At 42.6% G+C, this 19,913-nt stretch overlaps 1 protein-coding gene across 2 annotated transcripts in view; it reads left to right on the top strand.

Moving 5' to 3' along the window:
- The first annotated feature begins 1,007 nt into the window (after nucleotides 1-1,007).
- The window catches only part of CCDC80 (coiled-coil domain containing 80), a 33,647-nt gene continuing 14,741 nt past the window's right edge, over nucleotides 1,008-19,913 (top strand). Inside the window, exons 1-3 of one of the 2 annotated variants that reach the window (XM_069472612.1) lie at nucleotides 1,008-1,761; nucleotides 2,176-4,064; nucleotides 11,751-11,907. In XM_069472612.1, coding sequence (XP_069328713.1) covers nucleotides 2,187-4,064; nucleotides 11,751-11,907 — 2,035 coding nt within the window. In that variant the 5' untranslated portion in view covers nucleotides 1,008-1,761; nucleotides 2,176-2,186. Of the gene's footprint in view, nucleotides 1,762-2,168; nucleotides 4,065-11,750; nucleotides 11,908-19,913 lie in introns of those variants that run through there. The other variant, XM_069472613.1, reaches the window with a different exon arrangement.

Below are 19,913 nucleotides of genomic sequence, written 5' to 3'. Positions count from 1 at the left end.
GAGAAGGAACTAGAGATGAGGTTCACTCCAGTGAGAGAAGCCGTTAATGTGGCCTATCTTGCAAGGAGGCTTCTAAGAACCCTGCCTCGCCAATGTCAGTGGCAGTTAAGACCAACTTGGAGAGTCCATATGTCCTTGGAGAGGCTGGAAGAAACATCCTGTAACCTCCCCTCTCTACTAAAAGCTGAATCCTCATGGGAGACCCAGGAGGTGAAAGCCCAAATCTGTCTTAATCTCTCCTTTGGAACATGATAAGGTTACTTCTAACAATTGCCTAAAGCTCTCCAGATACCTAGAGCCTCTGGAGAGCAAAATATTGCACTACATGCTACATACACACACACACATACACACATGACCTCCAAGGAAGTTCTTAATCTACCATCTGTAGCCAGAGCCCTGAAGCTGGAGATCATAAAGCCCATTCCCTGATGTAATGGGCAACTGCAATCTCAGGGGAAGTGCAGCCATTGCCTGCATTTCTAACCTTTTACCAGCTCCCTTCCATGCCAACGGGAAACTAGGACCAAGAACACAGTAATATGATCCCCAATTAGCATAAAATAAAAACAACCTAGTCATGTTTTCCATGGGCTTTTCCAACCTCAAACTAAAAGCATGAAGCAGGGAGAAAGAGATAAAAATATACTCATGGGAATATGTGTATATATATGTATATATATATATGTGCCCTGTCTGTGTCTGCATAGCCAAGCACCCTGACCCAAATGAATATCTATCTGTCTCTGAGAAAACCAAGCAGCCAAATACAGAAATCTGAGAATTTTCTTCTTCCAAAGTTCCGTGTGAGAACAGACAGGAAGGGAAAAGTAGCCTGATTTCTTGGTATGGAAAGGGTTAAGTCCTCAGTCATCCTATTCTAAAGTAATTTATGATGATGTGTAGAGTTTCAAAACTTCCCCCTACTCCAAAGAGCAGCCCTCTCCCTGCTCACTGAGTCCACTCTCAACGTGCTGAAATGGGAAGGAGGCGGTGTTTTGCTGATCTGTTAAATTCTTAGTGAAGTTTCCTTGATTTCCAGTGGCTGCTGTTGTTTGAGTTTGGTTTGGAGCAAAATTGAGGTAGTCCTGACATTTCTGGGACTGAATCCAGGCAAGAGGAAGAAGAAAAAGAAGGAGAAGGAAAAGAGAAGAAAAAAGGTGGGGAGAAATAAAGGGAGGGGAGAAGCGTAGGAAAAGAAAAAAAAAAATCTTTTTTCAACATCACATTCCTATGTTTTCCCTCAGCCTGGAAAACATATTAATCCTAGTGCTTTTACGCCCGGAAACAAAGGGACTAAGCCAGACTGTAGGGGAAAGGGAGATAAGAAGGATCCTGGAACTCTAAAAAGGGAAAGAGCAAGATTTAGAAATCGCCAGGACTCCACTTTAAGGGACGTCCCGTGTCAGCACAAAAGACTGGCTCACACAGACACACAAGACCAAGGAGAAACTACAGACAAATGGAGATACAAAGACTTACAAGGACAGCTCCTTTCACCTCATCCTACTTGTCCAGAAGGTAAAAAGACACAGCCAGAAAGAAAAGGAATCAGCTCAGCTCTCACATCAGGACGCCGGTGCTGTGGATCCGTGGTGCTGCTTTGAAAGCTGGGCTGCAGCACACCCCTTTTGTACTGCTCACCCTCCGAACGGAGACAGAGGGTTGGGAGAGAAACTATTTCATCTAGGAAACTGTCCTGGGGACCAAACTTCAGATTTCTTTTGAAACCCTCTGCATTCCAGCTCTATGAGCCACTATGTAAGTGTGTAAACCTTTCTGTCTTTGCTGTGTTTGTTTGTTTCTTTGTTGCTTATTTGGAGACATGAAATGTGAGTGTTGTCATAATTAATATGCTCAGTTTGCATTTTGTCTGGAGCATCCAGCGTGTTAGTTGAAACAGTGCAAGCACACCGACGGGGGAACTGAGTTGGATTTCCTGCCTAATGTAACCGTCTCTGCTAAACACTGACGAATTACAGGGGCTTAAAAGCAACAAGATCTCATCCTATTTTCCATTCCCTGACCTCCCTCTTCCTTCTCTAATCACTCCCTCACCCTCCCCTTGGCCAAGATAGAGAAAGAGAAAATGACCAGCTCTGTTTTCAATTAAATAATTTTCTTTCTTTCCCCCCCCCTCCCCTTTCTGTCTTACGACCCCGCTGCACCCCAAAGTGGATTACACAATGACGTGGAGAATGGGACCTCGTTTCATCATGCTGCTGGCAATGTGGCTGGTGTGTGGGTCAGAACCCCACCCCCACGCCACGAATAGAAGGAGCCCTGGAGGGCAGAAGGTGCCTTTGGTTTCCGCAGTGGGCAGCAGGCCAGCGCGGTTTCTGAGGCACGCGGGCAGGTCTCGTGGACTTGAGAGATCCACTGTGGAAGACCCAAACCTTCAGCCTCTCCAGAGAAGGAGGAGTGTGCCAGTGTTGAGACTGGCTCGCCCGACGGAGCTGCCAGCTGCCTCGGGCATCCGTGGAGCCCCTGTAAGACCTGAGCAGAGACCAGCAGCCAGGCGCTCTCCCCGTGAGATGGTCCGAGATGAGGGGTCCTCAGCTCGGTCAAGAATGTTGCGTTTCCCCTCTGGGTCCAGCTCTCCCAACATCCTTGCCAGTTTTGCAGGGAAGAACAGGGTGTGGGTCATCTCAGCCCCGCACGCCTCGGAAGGCTACTACCGCCTCATGATGAGCCTCCTGAAGGACGACGTGTACTGCGAGCTGGCGGAGAGGCACATCCAGCAGATCGTGCTGTTCCACCAGGCGGGCGAGGAAGGGGGCAAGGTGAGGAGGATCACCAGCGAGGGCCAGATCCTGGAGCAGCCCCTGGACCCCAGCCTCATCCCGAAGCTGATGAGCTTCCTGAAGCTGGAGAAGGGCAAGTTCGGCATGGTGCTGCTGAAGAAGACGCTGCAGGTGGAGGAGCGCTACCCCTACCCCGTCAGGCTGGAGGCCATGTACGAGGTCATCGACCAGGGCCCCATCCGCAGGATAGAGAAGATCAGGCAGAAGGGTTTTGTCCAGAAATGCAAGGCCTCTGGTGTAGAGGGCCAGGTGGTGGAGGAGGGGAACGGTGGTGGGGGAGGAGCAGGGAGGCCGAGCCCGGGCAGTGAGAAGAGGAAAGAAGACCCAAGAAGACCACCAGTCCCACCGACCAGAGAGAGCCGGGTGAAGGTGCTGAGAAAACCGGCCACCGCGACAGTGGCCTTCCCGCCCCCACCCCCAACCCCAAGGGCCACAACCCTTCCTCCTCTTCTACCCACAATAGCGACTCGGGCCACAGCCCGCGTGGTGACAGTAGCCACAAGACCTACCACCACCACTGCCTTTCCAACCACCCAGAGGCCCTGGACCCCCGCGGCGTCCCACAGGCCCCCCGCAACAACTGAGGTGACCACCGCAAGGGGGCCCTCATTCTCAGAGAATCTTTACCCTCCAGCCCGGAAGGAGCCGCACAGGGAGAGGCCACAGACCACCAGGAGGCCCAGCAAGGCCACCAGCTTTGACAGCTTCACGGCCGCCCCTCCCACCACCATCTCGGAGCCCAGCACTAGGGCTGCTGGCCCAGGCCGTTTCCGGGACAACCGCACGGACAGGCGGGAACACGGCCACCGGGACCCAAATGTGGTGCCAGATTCTCACAAGCCAGCCAAGGAGAAACCTCCCAAAAAGAAGGCCCAGGACAAAATTCTTAGCAACGAGTATGAGGATAAGTATGACCTCAGCCGGCCTACTGCCTCCCAGCTGGAGGAGGAGCTGCAGGTGGGGAATAATTCCCCCCCGAAAACCAAGGAGTCTAAAAAGCATGAAAAGCTTGAGAAACCAGAGAAGGAGAAGAAAAAAAAAGTGAAGAATGAGAAACCAGACAAGTTACTCAAGAGTGAAAAGCAAATGAAGAAGGCTGAGAAAAAGAGCAAGCAGGAGAAAGAAAAGAGCAAGAAGAAGAAAGCAGGTAAAACAGAGCAGGACGGCTATCAGAAAGCCACCACCAAGCATTTCACTCCGAGTCCCAAGAAGTCAGTGGCCGACCTGCTGGGGTTCTTTGAAGGCAAGCGGAGGCTCCTTGTAAGTAAACTCCTCCTTGGCGTTGTTGTGTGGGCTGAGGCAGGGCGCGTTAATGTCTGTCTTGTTATTTGTGTAAAACCACGCTGCTAGATGCCAGACTGTGGCTGAACCTGCACCAAGTCACGAAGAGCAGGAAGGCTGGCAAGAAAGGGCAGCGGGCCAGTAGCTCCTTTCGGTTTAGATGCTCAGTGAAGCGCTTTGCACACCACTAGTGGCCCTGCGGGGACAGGGACAGAGTCGATGGCTGGGGGCCCTAGGCACAAGCCCAGCCCTGTGGTCAGCTTCTTCCAGACCTGTCAGAACCTCTCCCCCATCTTTACTGCTCTCTTCCAAGCAATATTTCTGGCCACAGCTCCATTTTTTACCAAGTTCAAAGGGTAAAAAAAAAAAAGAATGGAAGATTTCCTAAAACGGAATGCATTGACTCTAGCTACAACTTAGGGACAGGGTTCTTCTCCATGTGAGAATAGGAAGTAGAAGCGTGTGTATGGGAAAATGGCATAGTTTCCCTCTCTCTAATTAGATCTGTATCAACATTGGAGACCTCAAAGGGAAAAGTAAGACAGCCTGGGACGGGAAGGGGGCATGACTGGGAGGAGGGAAGGGTCTTGTTGGTGTGACCTTCGAGAATCCTTTTAAAGCCCCTTTGACAGAAATCTTCTCCTCTTAAGGTTTGCCTCCCCCAATCACTGCCCAAGTACCAGTAAGAGCCAAAGGGACGGAGCATGGGGGACTGAGATAATTGCTCCAATTTCCAATATCCTAGCCATACATCTGAATTTGGAGTCCAAATGTCAGTTTCTCCTGCGGCTCTGTAAAATGAGTGTGTGTGTGTGTGCGTGTGCATCTGCGTGTGAAAAGACAAGCAGTCCCTACTTTCCCTTTGCCTGTGGTTCTGAGTGTAGCTAGTGTTGAACAAGTCACAGATTGATCTCAGTAACCCTCTCTTTTGGCCATTTTTTTGGCACCAAAGAGTGATAATAGAATCTAGGTCAACTGAATGAAGGCTTTGGGCAGGAATAAGCCCACCCTAAGTGTAAGGGCAGTTTTATCAGTGACATGGGAATGGCTCCTTCTCCTTGTCATGTCTCCAATGCCTCTCTTTAATGTACCCCTCCAAGATTTCTACCCCTGGCTTCCTCAAGCTATAGTTCTACTCCAGGCTGCCGGGGAAGTAAAGGATGTGTTACAATTAACTTAAAGTAAAAGATCAGTAAATTAATGTTGCGTAATGAGAGTCAGGAATGATTTTCTCAGTTTCCTGGCTGAGAGAGCCGGCTCATGTCTTTGAGGACGGCACCCATCCTACTGAAGGCGCAAGGTGACTCCTCACCCTGCATTCCCCCACCAAAAGAGATACGCACTCTTTTCTCAAGGCATTGCTCAGAGGATCTTTTAGTTTTTCCACTCTGGCCTATATTTGGATTGATGATCTGGGCAGAGGGACTCTGGTGCCCATTTATCTTTAGCAGTTTCAAAAAGTTTAAATGTGTATTTGAAATATTACTCAGAGCAAAGTCTTTAGCGATGCTTATCATGGGTCGGGTATGTCTCAAATTCTTTTAGCTATTTCCATCAATAGTGGATCCATGTATTAGAACAAAACCTAGCTATGGTTGATTCTAAGGGGGTGTGCGTGCGTGTGTGTGTGTGTGTGTGTGTGTGTGTGTCTGTCTGTCTTACTATGTATTTTTTGTAAGTTGTTGCAATTTCTAACCAGAGGGTTACAGTGACTATATAAACGTAGGTTATCAGATGATAGGCTCTCTGTTAAAGTAGTTTAACAGCTGCTTGGATATTCCCAGAGTACATAAACTTAAATGGGAATGTTCTAGTTAGAACCAAAAAAATCACGGATTTCCGAGTAGAACTCTACTCGGTACTTGAAGGTCTGTTATGGTGCGGTGGGGGCAAACTGCTCCTTTGGGGCAGGGAAAAGCATTAGTGGTATAGCTCATTGCTCTCCTCCTGAGTACCTGGGACTTTGTCCGGCCCACTAAAGCACATCACCCAACTCTGTCCATTTAGCTGACAGGGCAGGCAAAGTGTTCCTCGGGTCAGGTTTTAACCAGAGAAAAAATAATCATGGGTAAAATGTCAGGATTGTAATTGTGCACCCGTCTGGCAAATACTTGCATTGCCCCTAGTTTTTGAGTCAAAAGAAAGGGGTTTTCATACTGTATCACTGATATTAGTCATGCTTTTCATTTCTCCCTCCTTCACTCCCTTAGTCAGGGATCTGAAAGCCCAGCTGGGTCTTTTCAGCTTTTAACAGTATCCCTGGTCATAAATTTCTAGCAAATGAAACTCAAACGACAGCTTCTGCTGATGTCATGTGAGGCAAAACAGAAACCAGCTGGAATTGCTCTTGGCGGCGTTGGTTCTTTGGGCTAGCGAGAGAACCAGGTTTGTTATTAGAAAGAAAATACCAACAGGAGGCATTTCAGTCTTTCCATCCTACATGTGCCTGGCGGATGAGCATATCAGAAATGTGTTTTCTGAAGAGCTGATGATGTCTAATGTAAGAATGGATTAGGAAAGATCTGATGAAATAAACGTGATACAAAAGCAGAAGATAGAGAGAAAAGGGTGTTTCATCAAACAGAGAGGAGGCCAGTACATGAAAAATATTTTCAATGCCATTTATCCTTTTTCCACTCACTTTTCCCCATCAAACTCGGCTGATGTTATTCAGGAAGCTCGGTGATTTGATTAATATTCATTAAGGCTTAGCACTCTCAAGCTGTTCAAGTATGGCTGAGAACATTTAACTATAACTGCCCTCAACTTAACCCAGGATGCTCAAACTGAAAGCAGGTTTGCATTCCAAGAAATTATGCAAGCTTTTCAGCTCATCTTTCCAGCTTTTGAGTAACTTTGTACCTAACTGCAATTTCTTGTAAACCACTAGTGCTTTACATTTATTTATACCATTCTTTAGAAGTGAACACATCACATAACTGCTACTTAACCAATTACTTAGAGAAACACTGGCAACAATGGTATGGGTTGTGGTTGAGTAGATGGCATCCCAGAGGCCTTCATAGGAGCTGCAGGTGGAGCCAGGAGTCCTATTCTTAGGCCAGAGTGGAATCCTTCAAGTTCACCCCCCTCAGCCTATCATCAGAGAAGGGTACCTCCTGCAAAGTGCTTTGCTGAGACTGTGTGGTTTAATTCTTGCAACAACCCCTCAAGGAATGATTAACCCCACTTTACAGATGAGAAACAGAGCTTAGAGAGGTGGAGAAGTTACCCAAGATGTATAGCTAATATGTGGTGAAGGCAGAATTAGAACTCAGGTCTGTTTTACTTGAAAGCTGGAGTTAGGGCCACTCTCCCATTCTGTCTTCCTGTGGGTATGAATTTCTGGTGGGATATGCCATGAAATCTAAGGGAAATTGAGGAATTATATTGTTCATTAATTAATACGAACATTTTAAAATTCATTTTCAACCTTGAGTTACCTAAATAAATGTTAAGGGTTAGCAACTGTCAATATTTTGTGCTAAGCACAAATGTGAAGTTTCTGCCTTTTAATACCCAGCTAGTTTTCTGTACCTCAGTTCTCTGGCTTTCCGGGCAGTCAGTCAAGAACAATAGATTGAATCCCAGTTAACCTAATCCTTCAGACTGCTTGGTGTCCATTTGGAGCTGACTATAGTGAATATAGGTAAGCTGTTTATCACTGAAACATTGGACTATGGGGAATATAGCCGACAAGCCATCATTTTGTGCTCTGAGATCTACTCACTTGTCAGTTAACAAGGGGACTCAAGTGCTGAATTGCATAAATTCAAGTGCAAGTTTAAGCATTCTTTGGCAACTGAATCTCCTGTAATTCAAGTGGGTTAATATTTTCAACCTTATTTTAGAAATCCGGATATTGGGACCAAAATCTACTTATTTGGTTTAATTTTAGAAAAGAATTTAAAGCTCTGCTTTACTAAGGCAGACTACTAGCTTGGAAGTTATTTTTTTAGAATCCTGTAAAAATCTAGTCTCTTGAGCCTAACACAGTATTTAGAATAATCTGAGACTTAAAGTATCTTCCCTGCCTCTTCCCATTTTTCTTTGCTCTCTTTCCTTATGAAACAGGCTTCTTTATCCTCTGAGGCTCATTGAGCCAACACACCAGTTGGAACAGAAACGTGAAAAAGAACCACAACATGATTTCAAATTCATAAAACATGCTCTGATTTATTGCCACCAAACTGGAAAGAGGCCAAGTGACAGACAATAATGTTTACTGAGGAGTTCTAGAATGCTCTTTTTAGGAAGAGGGGTCAGGAAATGGTTTCCATTTTAAACACTGTTTGAAATATTGCCAAACTAGAAAGTGAATGGGATGGAGATGTCAAAACATAGGGAAAGAATCCCTGAAATATGTTCAAATGGTCAACCACCTCTATTTTCTCTTCTGCCAACTCGAGGAGCAGATTAACTGTACCAGAGAGTGTCTTGACTGACTGATTTATGTGCTGCATCTAGACATGCACTACCAGGGAGCCCCTTTGTTGCTGAGTCCCTCCCCTGCCTCTGGCTGGAGCCATCTGTGTAACCTGAGGATCCTGGGCCAGCATTTGTGCTCCTACAACCTGCAGGACAGTAATAGGGGCTGGGGCTTGAGTGCTTTGAGGAACTTACACTCTGCTTGGGGAGATGTGGCATTAATAATAGTAAATAAAGAAAAAACTTGAATTCAAAGTGAGTGGTACAGACCATAAGAACAGTAATTCAAAGGAGAAGGTGATCATTGCTAGCTAGAAAAGACTTTAAGGAGGATGATGCATTGGAAGAAAGACTCACATTCAGAGACAGCAGGGTGGGGCACCCGAGGTGGGAGGAGTGACACAGGCAAAGACAGAGGAAGGAATGTCGGTGAACTATTCAGAGGCAGGGGCCTGTATGTGCTTGGGGGACACAGCCTGGACAAATATATTTCCTTTTGCTCAATTCTCACAAGTTTGTGAGATTGGCAGGGAGGTTGTTCTATTGTAACGATGACAAAGCTGAGGTTCCTAAGGTCAAGTGGCCTTTTTAAAACCACAGCTAGCCCGGGGTTGAACTAGGACTACAGTGCCAGCCCCCAACTTTGACTCTGATTACCCTTTCTCTGTGCCACTCTGCCTGATTCCTTTCCTTTCCTGATTTAGATGGTTCTAGCTATAGGAGGTGAAGAGAGGGGAATAGGCGGACCTTTGCAAGAGAGTGCCTGGGGCCAAACCAGGGGGGCCAGAAGCTAGGAAATGAGTCATGCAAAATGAATGTCACCTTACTGGTGGGTAAAGCCATCCTTGGGCAAAGGCCCTGAGGTGAAAATAAATGTCAGAGGTTTTTATTTATGTAAGTGTGATTCACACTGGCCATCCATGGCTTCATGCTACCATATGTAGAGCAATGGGAGAAACTACCACGCAGGGAGGGTAAGGTTCTGTATGATTATATATTGTCTGAAATTCTTAATTATACGCAAGAGGGAAAAGAAGACTAGAGGAGGCTTTGAGGACTCTTAAAATCCTATCATATTATGGTCTGTCCATGGATTGTAAGGGTCCATGGAAAAGTATGAGGTGAATGAAATGGAGTCTGTATATGAATTTGGCAGCTGTGCCCTACAAACTCCTCTAAATATATTCTAAATATGGACTTATCCTTAATTTAGAATAAGGAGTCCAAAATCATCAACAATAAATCTCTTTCTCTTACCTTTGTTTTTTACTGTTTTGTGTATTCACTGAAACATTCATTTTATTTATTTCAAAATAGTGTGTTATGAGCAAAGAATAGAAAGAAAGACCTAAAATATACCGACTTAAAATAAAACTCTGAGGTCTCAGCAACCATCAAAACCTGAAGAAATATTTTTGGATGCTATAAAGCTAATTAAAACAAATAAATAAATAAACCAAAAATACCATCACCATAGCTTTTTATAGTCACCTTACATCTTTTTTTAAGGCTAAGCATGAATCAATGAATAAATTTGGGGAAATGTTATTATTGTTCCCGTTAAGAAATTATTTTTCTAAAACAAACATTTCCTACCCACTGTGTCTGTCTGGCATATAAACACAAAATTGAAAATAAACTAGAGCACATCTATTTAAAATAAATAATAATCTGAAAAAGAAAATCAAAACAAAAACTTTATCCCAGAAAAATTTTTGTTAATGTTCCGCTCAAATGCTATTGAACACATTTAATATCATTGAGGGAGAGTATTTTGTCACGCGTAGAGAATTCTTAGAAAGGAAAGCCCGCAGGCAGCAATGAACACATCGCTGATAGAGAAAAATAAATAGCTGATACCACATTTATTACCACATTTGATAAAATAGTTGGAAGAGGCTAACGACATGGTGACTTCACCGCTGAAAAATGCCAAGCTAATAGCCACAAACTTCAGAAATAGTTTATATGTTTAGGTGGATAAATAGAAAAGTGACTGATCAATTTTAATGTGGTCATATGCAAGATATTATTTATAGAAAAATAGCTTATAGAGGCTTGCCTCTGAGCTTAATGATGGGTGAATAGGCAGTGTTCACTGCAGACATCAGCCTGGTGAGCTATTTAGGATTAAAGATGTCAGCAGAGACCTGGTCATCATCAGAATAAAATCTCACATCCTCCCACCTCCAGGGGGAGCAGCACTATGCCGACGCACTCATGGAGTGTGGTACACAGCTCTGTGTCAGCTCAGGAAAACCTGGTGCAATCCCAGAAGGCTCAGAAAAGGGCAACTAAAACAATCGAAGCAGTAGAGATTACTTTAAGTAGAGTAGGTTAGGTAGAAACATCGAGACATTCTTAGAGAGAGGGTTCAAGAGGATCTCTAAACAACAGGGATATCCTCGTTTTACCTAAAATAAATTAAGTATGTTTTCTCAGATGGTTGGTGATTAAAATATTTCTTTCCATTGCTCTGTCTTTCCCCAGAAGAGGTCAGCAGTCACAATGTGAGGGTGAAATTCAGGGGGCTAGGTGAAAAATACCAGGTCTGAACTGGAGAGAAGACCAAACTGAAAGTAAAAACCATCATGTTGGAGGATGCAATATCAAAATACATCCACCACCGGCTCTGTGCAAGGCTTTAATGTGACGATGAGTATTTTCTATGTGGCAAAACATAGGCCAAAAAGCTATCATAAAAAAATTTTGTGCAAGGTTGCCTAATAAAACTTCTAAATCATAGAATGTTTCATAGCACCCAAGGCCTGGCTGTGAAACTCTCAGCCCTGTGGAATGTGAGTAATAGTAGTAACCACTGAATTAGCCAGTGTCTGATCAGCCAATTAGGATAATGAAGATCAAAATGAGGGAAGAGAGATAACATTTACTGAACAATTATTGCATGCCAAATAGTCACATACTGCTCACAACAGCCTTGCAAAATAAGTATTCCTGTGCAGAGCTCACAAATGAGAAAAACAGAAACACAGGGAGACTAGTCATGAAGGTAAATAATGAAAGTGATTAGAAAACTCTAAGCTTCCTGGAGCCATTGAAAGAAAAAAAAGAGGCCTTTCCAAATAGCCTTTTTTGGTGCCAATTATGCTCACTGTTCAACAGAATAGTGTGCAGTTTAGGTGTTAGTCGCTACCAGTCCATTATTCCAAATCATCTCTTTGGTTTTTGCCTCTGTCTGAGACTATCACTGTAAATTAATATTTTACCCACTTCCAGCTGATCACCGCCCCCAAGGCTGAGAACAACATGTACGTGCAACAACGCGATGAGTACCTGGAAAGTTTCTGCAAGATGGCCACCAGGAGAATCTCTGTGATCACTATCTTCGGCCCCGTCAACAACAGCACCATGAAAATCGACCATTTTCAGCTAGGTTCTCTTAAACTTTTTAATTATATCATTGTTTTTTTTCATATTTGGTGTGGGATGATTTTATGGGAATGGTGGGGTAGGGGGATGCAAAGGAAAATGCTCATGTCCAGAGGGCTCTGTGTTGTGGTGACACAGGTCAGTTTGCCTACCTATTTACGTAGGTAGCCATTCCAGGATGGCTCTGGTTTGTTTTCTGCACTTTAAAATGAAAGATACGCAAGCACTGTATTGTCTGAAAGTCAGTAAGGTGAAGGAAAATGAGAAAAGTAATACAGGGTGGGGGAGAATGAGAGAGGTATTCAGACACTCTGTCCTGGAGCTGGAGTCTTCCTGCCTGTGGGCAATCCCGTCTGATCTTCCTGCAGACTCCATGCTGCAGGTGACTCATCACAGAGGGGCCTGCCAGGCTCCTGGAAGTGCTTGACTCTGGCAAGCCTGAGGATGGACTCGACCAGAGCTGAGAGAAGCTGTTACACTAAATGAAAAGTCACTGAAAATATGGACTGAACTGCACCCAAGTCCTTTTGGAGAGCAGAGGAATTGGGCTGAAGTTAGAGTTTTCACAATTTTACATATTAATGATGTATGTGAGACTCAAGAGGCATACAGCTCGGCGTGGGCAGCTGAGCTCTAACTCATTGCAGTTTTCCTGGGAACGTGGCAAGACTCGCTGTAATTAGTTAAGCCTCATAGTCAGAAGCCCCAAATCTGACCCACCCGGTTTCTTTTATAATTATTACATCTCTTGGGCTTTATTTTTTTTTTTTTAAAAAAAAACAACCCTTTTTCCTAATGCATTTTCTACTGTTTTACTGTTCATCTTATTTTAATGATAATGAAAATCCTTTAGCGTAATCCTTTTATTCCACGTTATTTGCATATGATGCACAGTTTTCTTCATAAAATATATTTAATCTGAAAACATCTGAAAGAATATAAAACATATTTTCCCTATTAGTTAACATTTAACTTCAATATGTACAACACATTCTCTCACAGATTTTGCTGACATGTGATCTTCATGTAACTGAACACATACCAGTCATAATTATGTCATGTTAATGTCAACTTGATCTGAATATGGTCTAGATTTCTAAATTATATTTTTTCCCTAGGTGTAAGTACACTTGACATGAAGTCTTCCCTCTTAATAAATTCAGTGCACAATACAGTATTGTTAACTGTACATGCTAACAATGTTGAACAGCAGATTCCTAGAACATATTCGGGGTAAAATTTCAGTTATGCATTCTCTGCCTTAATTAGCTCACCTTCCCCTATGATGGCTATAAAGGAAAAATAAATAGCATCTTTTCTAATGTCCCATCATAAATTATTGTGCATCAATGATTGGTTTGTGGACATTTTTCCTGTCTGCGGGGAGAACAACAACAATGAAAAAGAAATGTCCTTGACCAAAACTACAAAATCAATAATAATCACACAAACAAAAGACCAAAAAGGAAATGAAGGCAAACAGACAGATTTAAATCCAGAGTCACAATTTATTTGTCATATGAGCTTGGGCAAGTTATCCCGTAAGTCTTATCTTAGAAGATAATCATAGCTGCTTCACATGATTAAATAAGATAATGTATACAAATAAGATAATGTATACAAATACTTGTTGGGTAATAGGCACTATTATTGTGGTCACTGTCATCACCACTACGGGATCTGGCAGTCATCTGGAGATCAATTAGCTGTCATAGTTGTTACTAGAGAACCTATAATTCCAAAATACTTAAAATTGCTTTCTGCTAACGATGGACTGCTGACATGGAAACACTCACAACTGCTCTTCCCAGTCAGGCTGCATCTCTACTCCTGGTGATAAAACTGAAGCCCAAGAGACTACTACTACAAAGCCACATATTTATTGGTTAACTGGGATTCAGCCATTTCTTTCCTGGATTTTCAAATAGGAGCATGAGGCCAGAGAGCTTAATTATACTCCAGATGTCTAGAGAGGAAGTAGGTATTCGAGCCAGTACAGAGACTGGTGCTGGCTGGTGATGAAAGCCCTCCTCAGCCAGGTGTTCCCAGTGTCGAATGTGTTACCCACCAACTCTTCCACAAAGTATTCGCATTCCTTATTTCAGAGTTTGGAAAAGTAATTATATCTCCCACCTCAACCTCTATATGGTCTTATTATGAGCATCTGGTACTGCCTTGGCAAATTTTTAGCACAGTCCTGCTGTTTTCTAGACATCTGGATTGAATATGAACTGTAGAGGGGCTGAGGTTTTCTTTTCTGCCTTATTGGAAATCAGGTATTATGACTTGAGTATTTGCCTCACTGAGCACAGCCTGCACCTGAAGGGGGGAGGGGGCTTTTATTTTGTTTTGCATCTAATTCCTGGAAGGCCTTTTTCTCCTTGTGTCATGTCCCAGGTTACCCTTATGGGAAAGGCTGTAGCACTTTCAGCCAAGACTGGGAGTCAGCCATGGGAAAATAAGAATTGGCATGAGCCATGGTCTCAGTGAACCAAACCCCAGCCTTGACGGATTTTCAGCTGGAAATCTATCAGAATGGCCTTACTTTTCCTTAAAAATAAATCAAGCACTCCTTACTATTCCAGGCTTTTACTGGGTCTTGAAAGTAGAGGCCCACATCCAACTACAGTGTGGGCTGTACTCACCAGCTGGTCCATCTTGCTAAATGTATCTGGACATCAATGATGGACCTACAAACACCAAGAGACTTAGCTTAAGATTTCAGGCTTTTGTCTGAAGAAAGTTATTTATGCTTGAGCAAATTCCAGTGCCCTTCCGGTTTTGCCAGCACAGAGTATATATACATGAAGTTTAAAATGGCCTAACACGTAAAGGCATTCCTCATTGTTAGTGGTATTTAAAATGTCAATCGAGGATAGAAATACTGGGGGTGTATGTTAAGTGGATGGATTATAGACGAAGTTTGTCAGATGGGAAGAAGTTGCTGACTAGTGGCACTTTATTGCAGAATGAAAAGAGGGGGGGAAACACGCAGCAAACGTGTTTCTTAGCAAAATACAGAGATGAAAAATATTTTGACACTGGTATTTTATCACCAAGCTGTCATGGCCAGAACACACAGGACATTTTATGGGGCAAAGGAAGTTCTTTGATAGCTTTTGAAGGAAGGAGAGTTTGAGAGTAATAAATAAATAAAAAGAGAGGTGAGAAAATCGACAGAGGTGGACTGTGACAACAGGAGAAAGTTTCAATCCATCGTTTAGCTGAGTAAGGACTTCATAGGTGAATTTTTAAAATAACATCTATAAGTGAGAATAGTACAATACATAGCAGCCTAAAATACTCTGCCTTTGATCCTGTTGAAGAGAATGATTCTTTATGGAGAAGCCTCACAATTATCAGGATCCATAAAAATCCAAAAATGCTGCTTTTCCTCAGGGGCAGCCCTGGAAAACTGACCCTTTGCCCCCAACTCCTTTTTTCATCAGTGGTGACAGTGCCTGGCAGCTGCCTTCTCTAGATCCTGTCACTCTGAGCTGGGAGGAGAGGCTAAATGAGTGGTCAGATTTCCATACACCGGCCAGGTGTCCCCTTCTGCTTATTCAGTCTTTACTTATCAATCATGTGAGCCCTAGGGGCCAGGGGACCTGTCTCCTAGCTTGCTCAGTCGTCCTATCCACTGCCCGCGCTGCCTCCAACATCAAGCATATCAGTGTCAAGATCAATCTCTGATGATCCAAAGTCGAAAAATGCCTAATAAGTCAAATGTACAAAACAAATGTTTGAAGAATATAGTGGAAGGATTAGCTCTTCCAATTGTAGTTATCAGAGAAACTATTGTAAATATCAGAGATTTTTGAAAAGTGGGCTTATTTAATGGAGGGGCCTTGAAAAATACGTTTTTTTGATAGGTGATGACTCTATCAAGGTTTTTCTGTTTTTATTTAATTTTTCAAAGAAATGATACATATTCTGGATTCCAAAGTCAAGGCTATATAAAAAGGTACACACAGAGAAATCTTGGACTCTTCCTGACCCCTTCACCCTGACACTCCCTGTCCCCATAAGTAATTGTTTTTATAATTCCTTGTTTATACATTAGGTGCTTCTTTATGAAAATACAAATAAATATAAGTACCTATTTTCATCTGCTTTTATACAAAATGTAGCATATTTTATATATATATATATATATATATATACACACACATACACACACGCACATGCACATGCACTGTTCCATACCTTGCTTTTTTCACTTAAATTATTTCATGGAGATCTTTCTTTATGAGTATGCAGAGATCTTCCCCATTCCCCACTGTGAGATTCTACCATAGTTTATTTAAACATTTCATTGATGGAATTGGATTGTTTTCAATATTTTGTTATTATACATACATCACACATACATAGAGTGATAGATGTACAAGTGTATTAATTGTGAAATTGTTGGTACATCTTTACAATAAAGTCTAAGAAGTAGGATTGTTGGACCAAACAGAAAGTGTATCTAGTTTTGGTGGATATTGCCAGATTTCTCTCCATATAAGTTGTAGCATTTTGCAATTCCACCAGCAATGTTTAAGAGTGTCTATTTCCCCAAACCTCTCCAATTAGAGTATGTAATCAAACGTTTGAATATTTTTGATCAATGTGTTATATAAAAAATGGCATCAGTGTAGGGTAGCATTGGTTTGCATTTCCCTTTTTATGAGTATGGTTGAACAACTTTTAATGTTTAAGGAGCATCTGTATTTCATTTTTTTTGTTTTCTTTGCCCATTTTTCTAGTGGGTTGGTGGTCTTTTTCATCTTAATGCATAGGCACTTTATATAAATTAGAATAAAAATTGAGACTCCTAACTCCCTTCCTACTCCAAGACAATGACTTATTAGTTTAGGGGTGGGGTCTAGGAATCTATATTTTAAAAATGTTGTTCAGGTGATTCTGATTTTCAGTTAGGTTTGATTTAGAGCAGAAGGTTGGGTGTAGAATAGCAGGGGAAGAAAGGGCTAGAAATGTAGTTTGGCACCTGATTTTAGATTTCAAATACCAGGACAAAGAAATCAAACTTTACTTGGTAAGCCATCTAAGGACACTAAAGATTTCTGAATATATTTTTCAAATAAATTTTAAATAGCTTTTAAGGTCTGGTGGAGTCAGTCTGTAGGGCAGAATGTCACCTGGGCAGGACACATTTTTCACTGATAGGACCAGGTGCTCTTTCTAGAGAACAAGTGAGAGTAGCAGCTTTGTGATCAGGAATGGCCAGGTTAGTCCCACCTATTAATTCAATCTAGTCGCTGATCCCACAGTGAGTTGGTAAGTGGGAAAACGATTTAGTCATAGAGTAAAAGAGGAATAAGCAGATAAATTGCAACATCATTTAAATTTGTCTATTTCTAATCAAAAGGAAGTAAGTCCTGAGCTGGAGGCCAAGGTTATCCTAACTGAAATAATCTACCATATACTGCTCAGCAGTTGTGAGAATATTCTTTAAATAAAAGCAATTCAGCTTTTGCTGGAGTCTGCTTCCAAGTTTATCTAAAGCACAGCCAAGAGACTTTTGGCCTGTACTGACTTCTTGAAAAAAATAGTTATATTTTAAATACCTTACAAATGTGTTTCATGCAAACCCAAATTTAGAAAATATATATGAATGTGTTTTCTCAAATTACATTAGACTGGCTGTTTGTGCACTCACAAGCTCCAAGGAGAGTGTGAGGATTCAATTGTGGGTTTTCTACACAGTCCCAGAATCCCTCACCTTATTTACTCTGTCCCTCACTACTCTCTTTTTTCATATGATAGCCTTCCTAGGGGAGAGTTTTAATGATTACCAAATCTTTATGGAGTGCCTGTTGTGTGTCAGGAGCTGTACCAGGCTGAAAGGATATAAAAGATGATCGAGACTCAGGCCCTGTTGTTGAGTTGTTTGTAGTCAGGGGGAAGATGGACAAGTAATTGGTTGCAATGCAAGGTGATAAGTGTTATTTCAAAAGAATGCAAAAAATGTTATCAGTGCACAAGTGAGGCAAAGACAGGTTGCACAGGTAATTAAGAGTACTCATGTGGACAAGGGCCTGGATAGCATTCCAGGAAGAGGGGGCATGTTTCTAGAAACTAAAAATAACGAACTGGAGCATAACGTATGGAGGAAGAGTTAATAGATAAGTGAATTAAGATAGGCTAAGTCCATGTCATAAATGGCCTTGTATGCTATGATAAAGATGTGGATTTTATACTGTGGGACAGTATTTTTCTGTCTTTAGAGTGTATAGCAATCACCCAGAAAACTTGTTAAAATGCAGATCCCTGGGCCTAACTATCTGTGATTCTGATTCAGTTGTTCTGGATTCAAGGAGTGTAATTTTAATAAGTAATCCAGGTGACTGTGGTGAAGGTAGACAGTGGGTCATACTTTGAAAAACTGCTAGGGGAAACTGGGAACTTCTGAAGCAATTAGAGAGGCTGAGGTAGTCCAGATATTGGTGGAATGGCCTGAACTTAGGGAAGAGGGGGTTGAAAGAGGAGGATCTACGGATGTCACAGAGAAGAAGCAGTTACAGATGGAAGCTTTCAACATAGCGTCTGGCACACAGTTGGTGTTTAATATGTAATAATTGAAGCTGAAGTTTCTGCAGTGTCATTGCTGTCCATAGTCAGTCACGGAGGGACAAATTCGTGAAGAGATTTACCACCGTCTGAATTGACCACTGATGTTTGGGGTTTGGGGTCTTTTAATGATGAGGACCTGGGCAAATGTCCTATTCTAGGGCCAGTTCTTACCAGCAAGCAACAGAGTTGACCCTCCCTGGCCATTCTTCTCCTCAGTAATCTACGGTCCAAATCTCACCAAACGGGCTTGGATCTGAGAAGCACTTTAGTTGAATCAGTACCATGTGGACAGTTTAGAGGATATTTCCTAAAGAATTTTTGCTTCTAAGCCTTGCAACCCTTGACAAAGACTTAAGAGCTTAGACAGAACTTGGATATATGTAACAGAAAACTGCCAACTCTATATTGCTTCCCAGACTGAAGAGAACCTCTTGTTTACTTAGCCCTGCTTTAGGCAGAATGCAGAGTGCAACAGAGATCTGTGGCAGGAGCAGGAGACAAGAGTTGGCCTCACATGTACCTTCCTCAGAATTTGGCCCGGAGTGGATTCTGTCCTGCTGTAGAGTTGCCCCTCCCCCCTGTTGGATCCAGTGTCAATTAGGGACGTCATTTTTTTTTTTTTTTGACAAATTCTCCTACTTAGCACAAACATGAAGATATTCCCATAGTTTAGGAGTACAAAATGTTTCATTTCTAATGTTTTGTTGAAATATTTCAAAAAACATTTTGGCTGAAAGAGAACCTAGACTATGAAATTGGTTTCTTGCCATATACTAGTAGAACAAAGTTTGCCTTCAATCTTAGTCCTGGGTTCTCTCTACCCTTGAGGGTGAGGCATTTTGGTATAGCAGAGAGAGTACTGGATGGGAGTTACCTGAGTCCTAATCCTCTACCACTCCATTATTAACCAGCCATGTGAACTTGAGCAAGTCATGCCTCTTCTCAGGGTCTGTGACAGACTGGGTTCTCTGAGAAACAGACTCTGAGTCTCTGAGTTTTGCATGCAGGAGGTTAATGGGGTATATGCTCAGAAACAATACAGACCAGGGGTGAGGGATGCAAGATTGGACGAAAGAAGAATTTGAGCTGCCATGCAGTTAGTCCTTTATGGTTGTCCACTTTTAACAAGTTTTCTGGGTGATTGCTATGCACTCTAAAGACAGAGAAATACTGTCCCACAGTATAAAATCCACATCTTTATCATAGCATACAAGGCCATTTATGACATGGACTTAGCCTATCTTAATTCACTTATCTATTAACTCTTCCTCCATACGTTATGCTCCAGTTCATTATTTTTAGTTTCTAGAAACATGCCCCCTCTTCCTGGAATGCTATCCAGGCCCTTGTCCACATGAGTACTCTTAATTACCTGTGCAACCTGTCTTTGCCTCACTTGTGCACTGATAACATTTTTTGCATTCTTTTGAA

This window comes from Eulemur rufifrons, chromosome 7 (genome assembly GCF_041146395.1).
Source record: "Eulemur rufifrons isolate Redbay chromosome 7, OSU_ERuf_1, whole genome shotgun sequence".
Classification (NCBI taxonomy): domain Eukaryota; kingdom Metazoa; phylum Chordata; class Mammalia; order Primates; family Lemuridae; genus Eulemur; species Eulemur rufifrons.
Note: the sequence above shows the minus strand (reverse complement) of the source record. Positions and strands in the feature narration are given on the sequence as shown.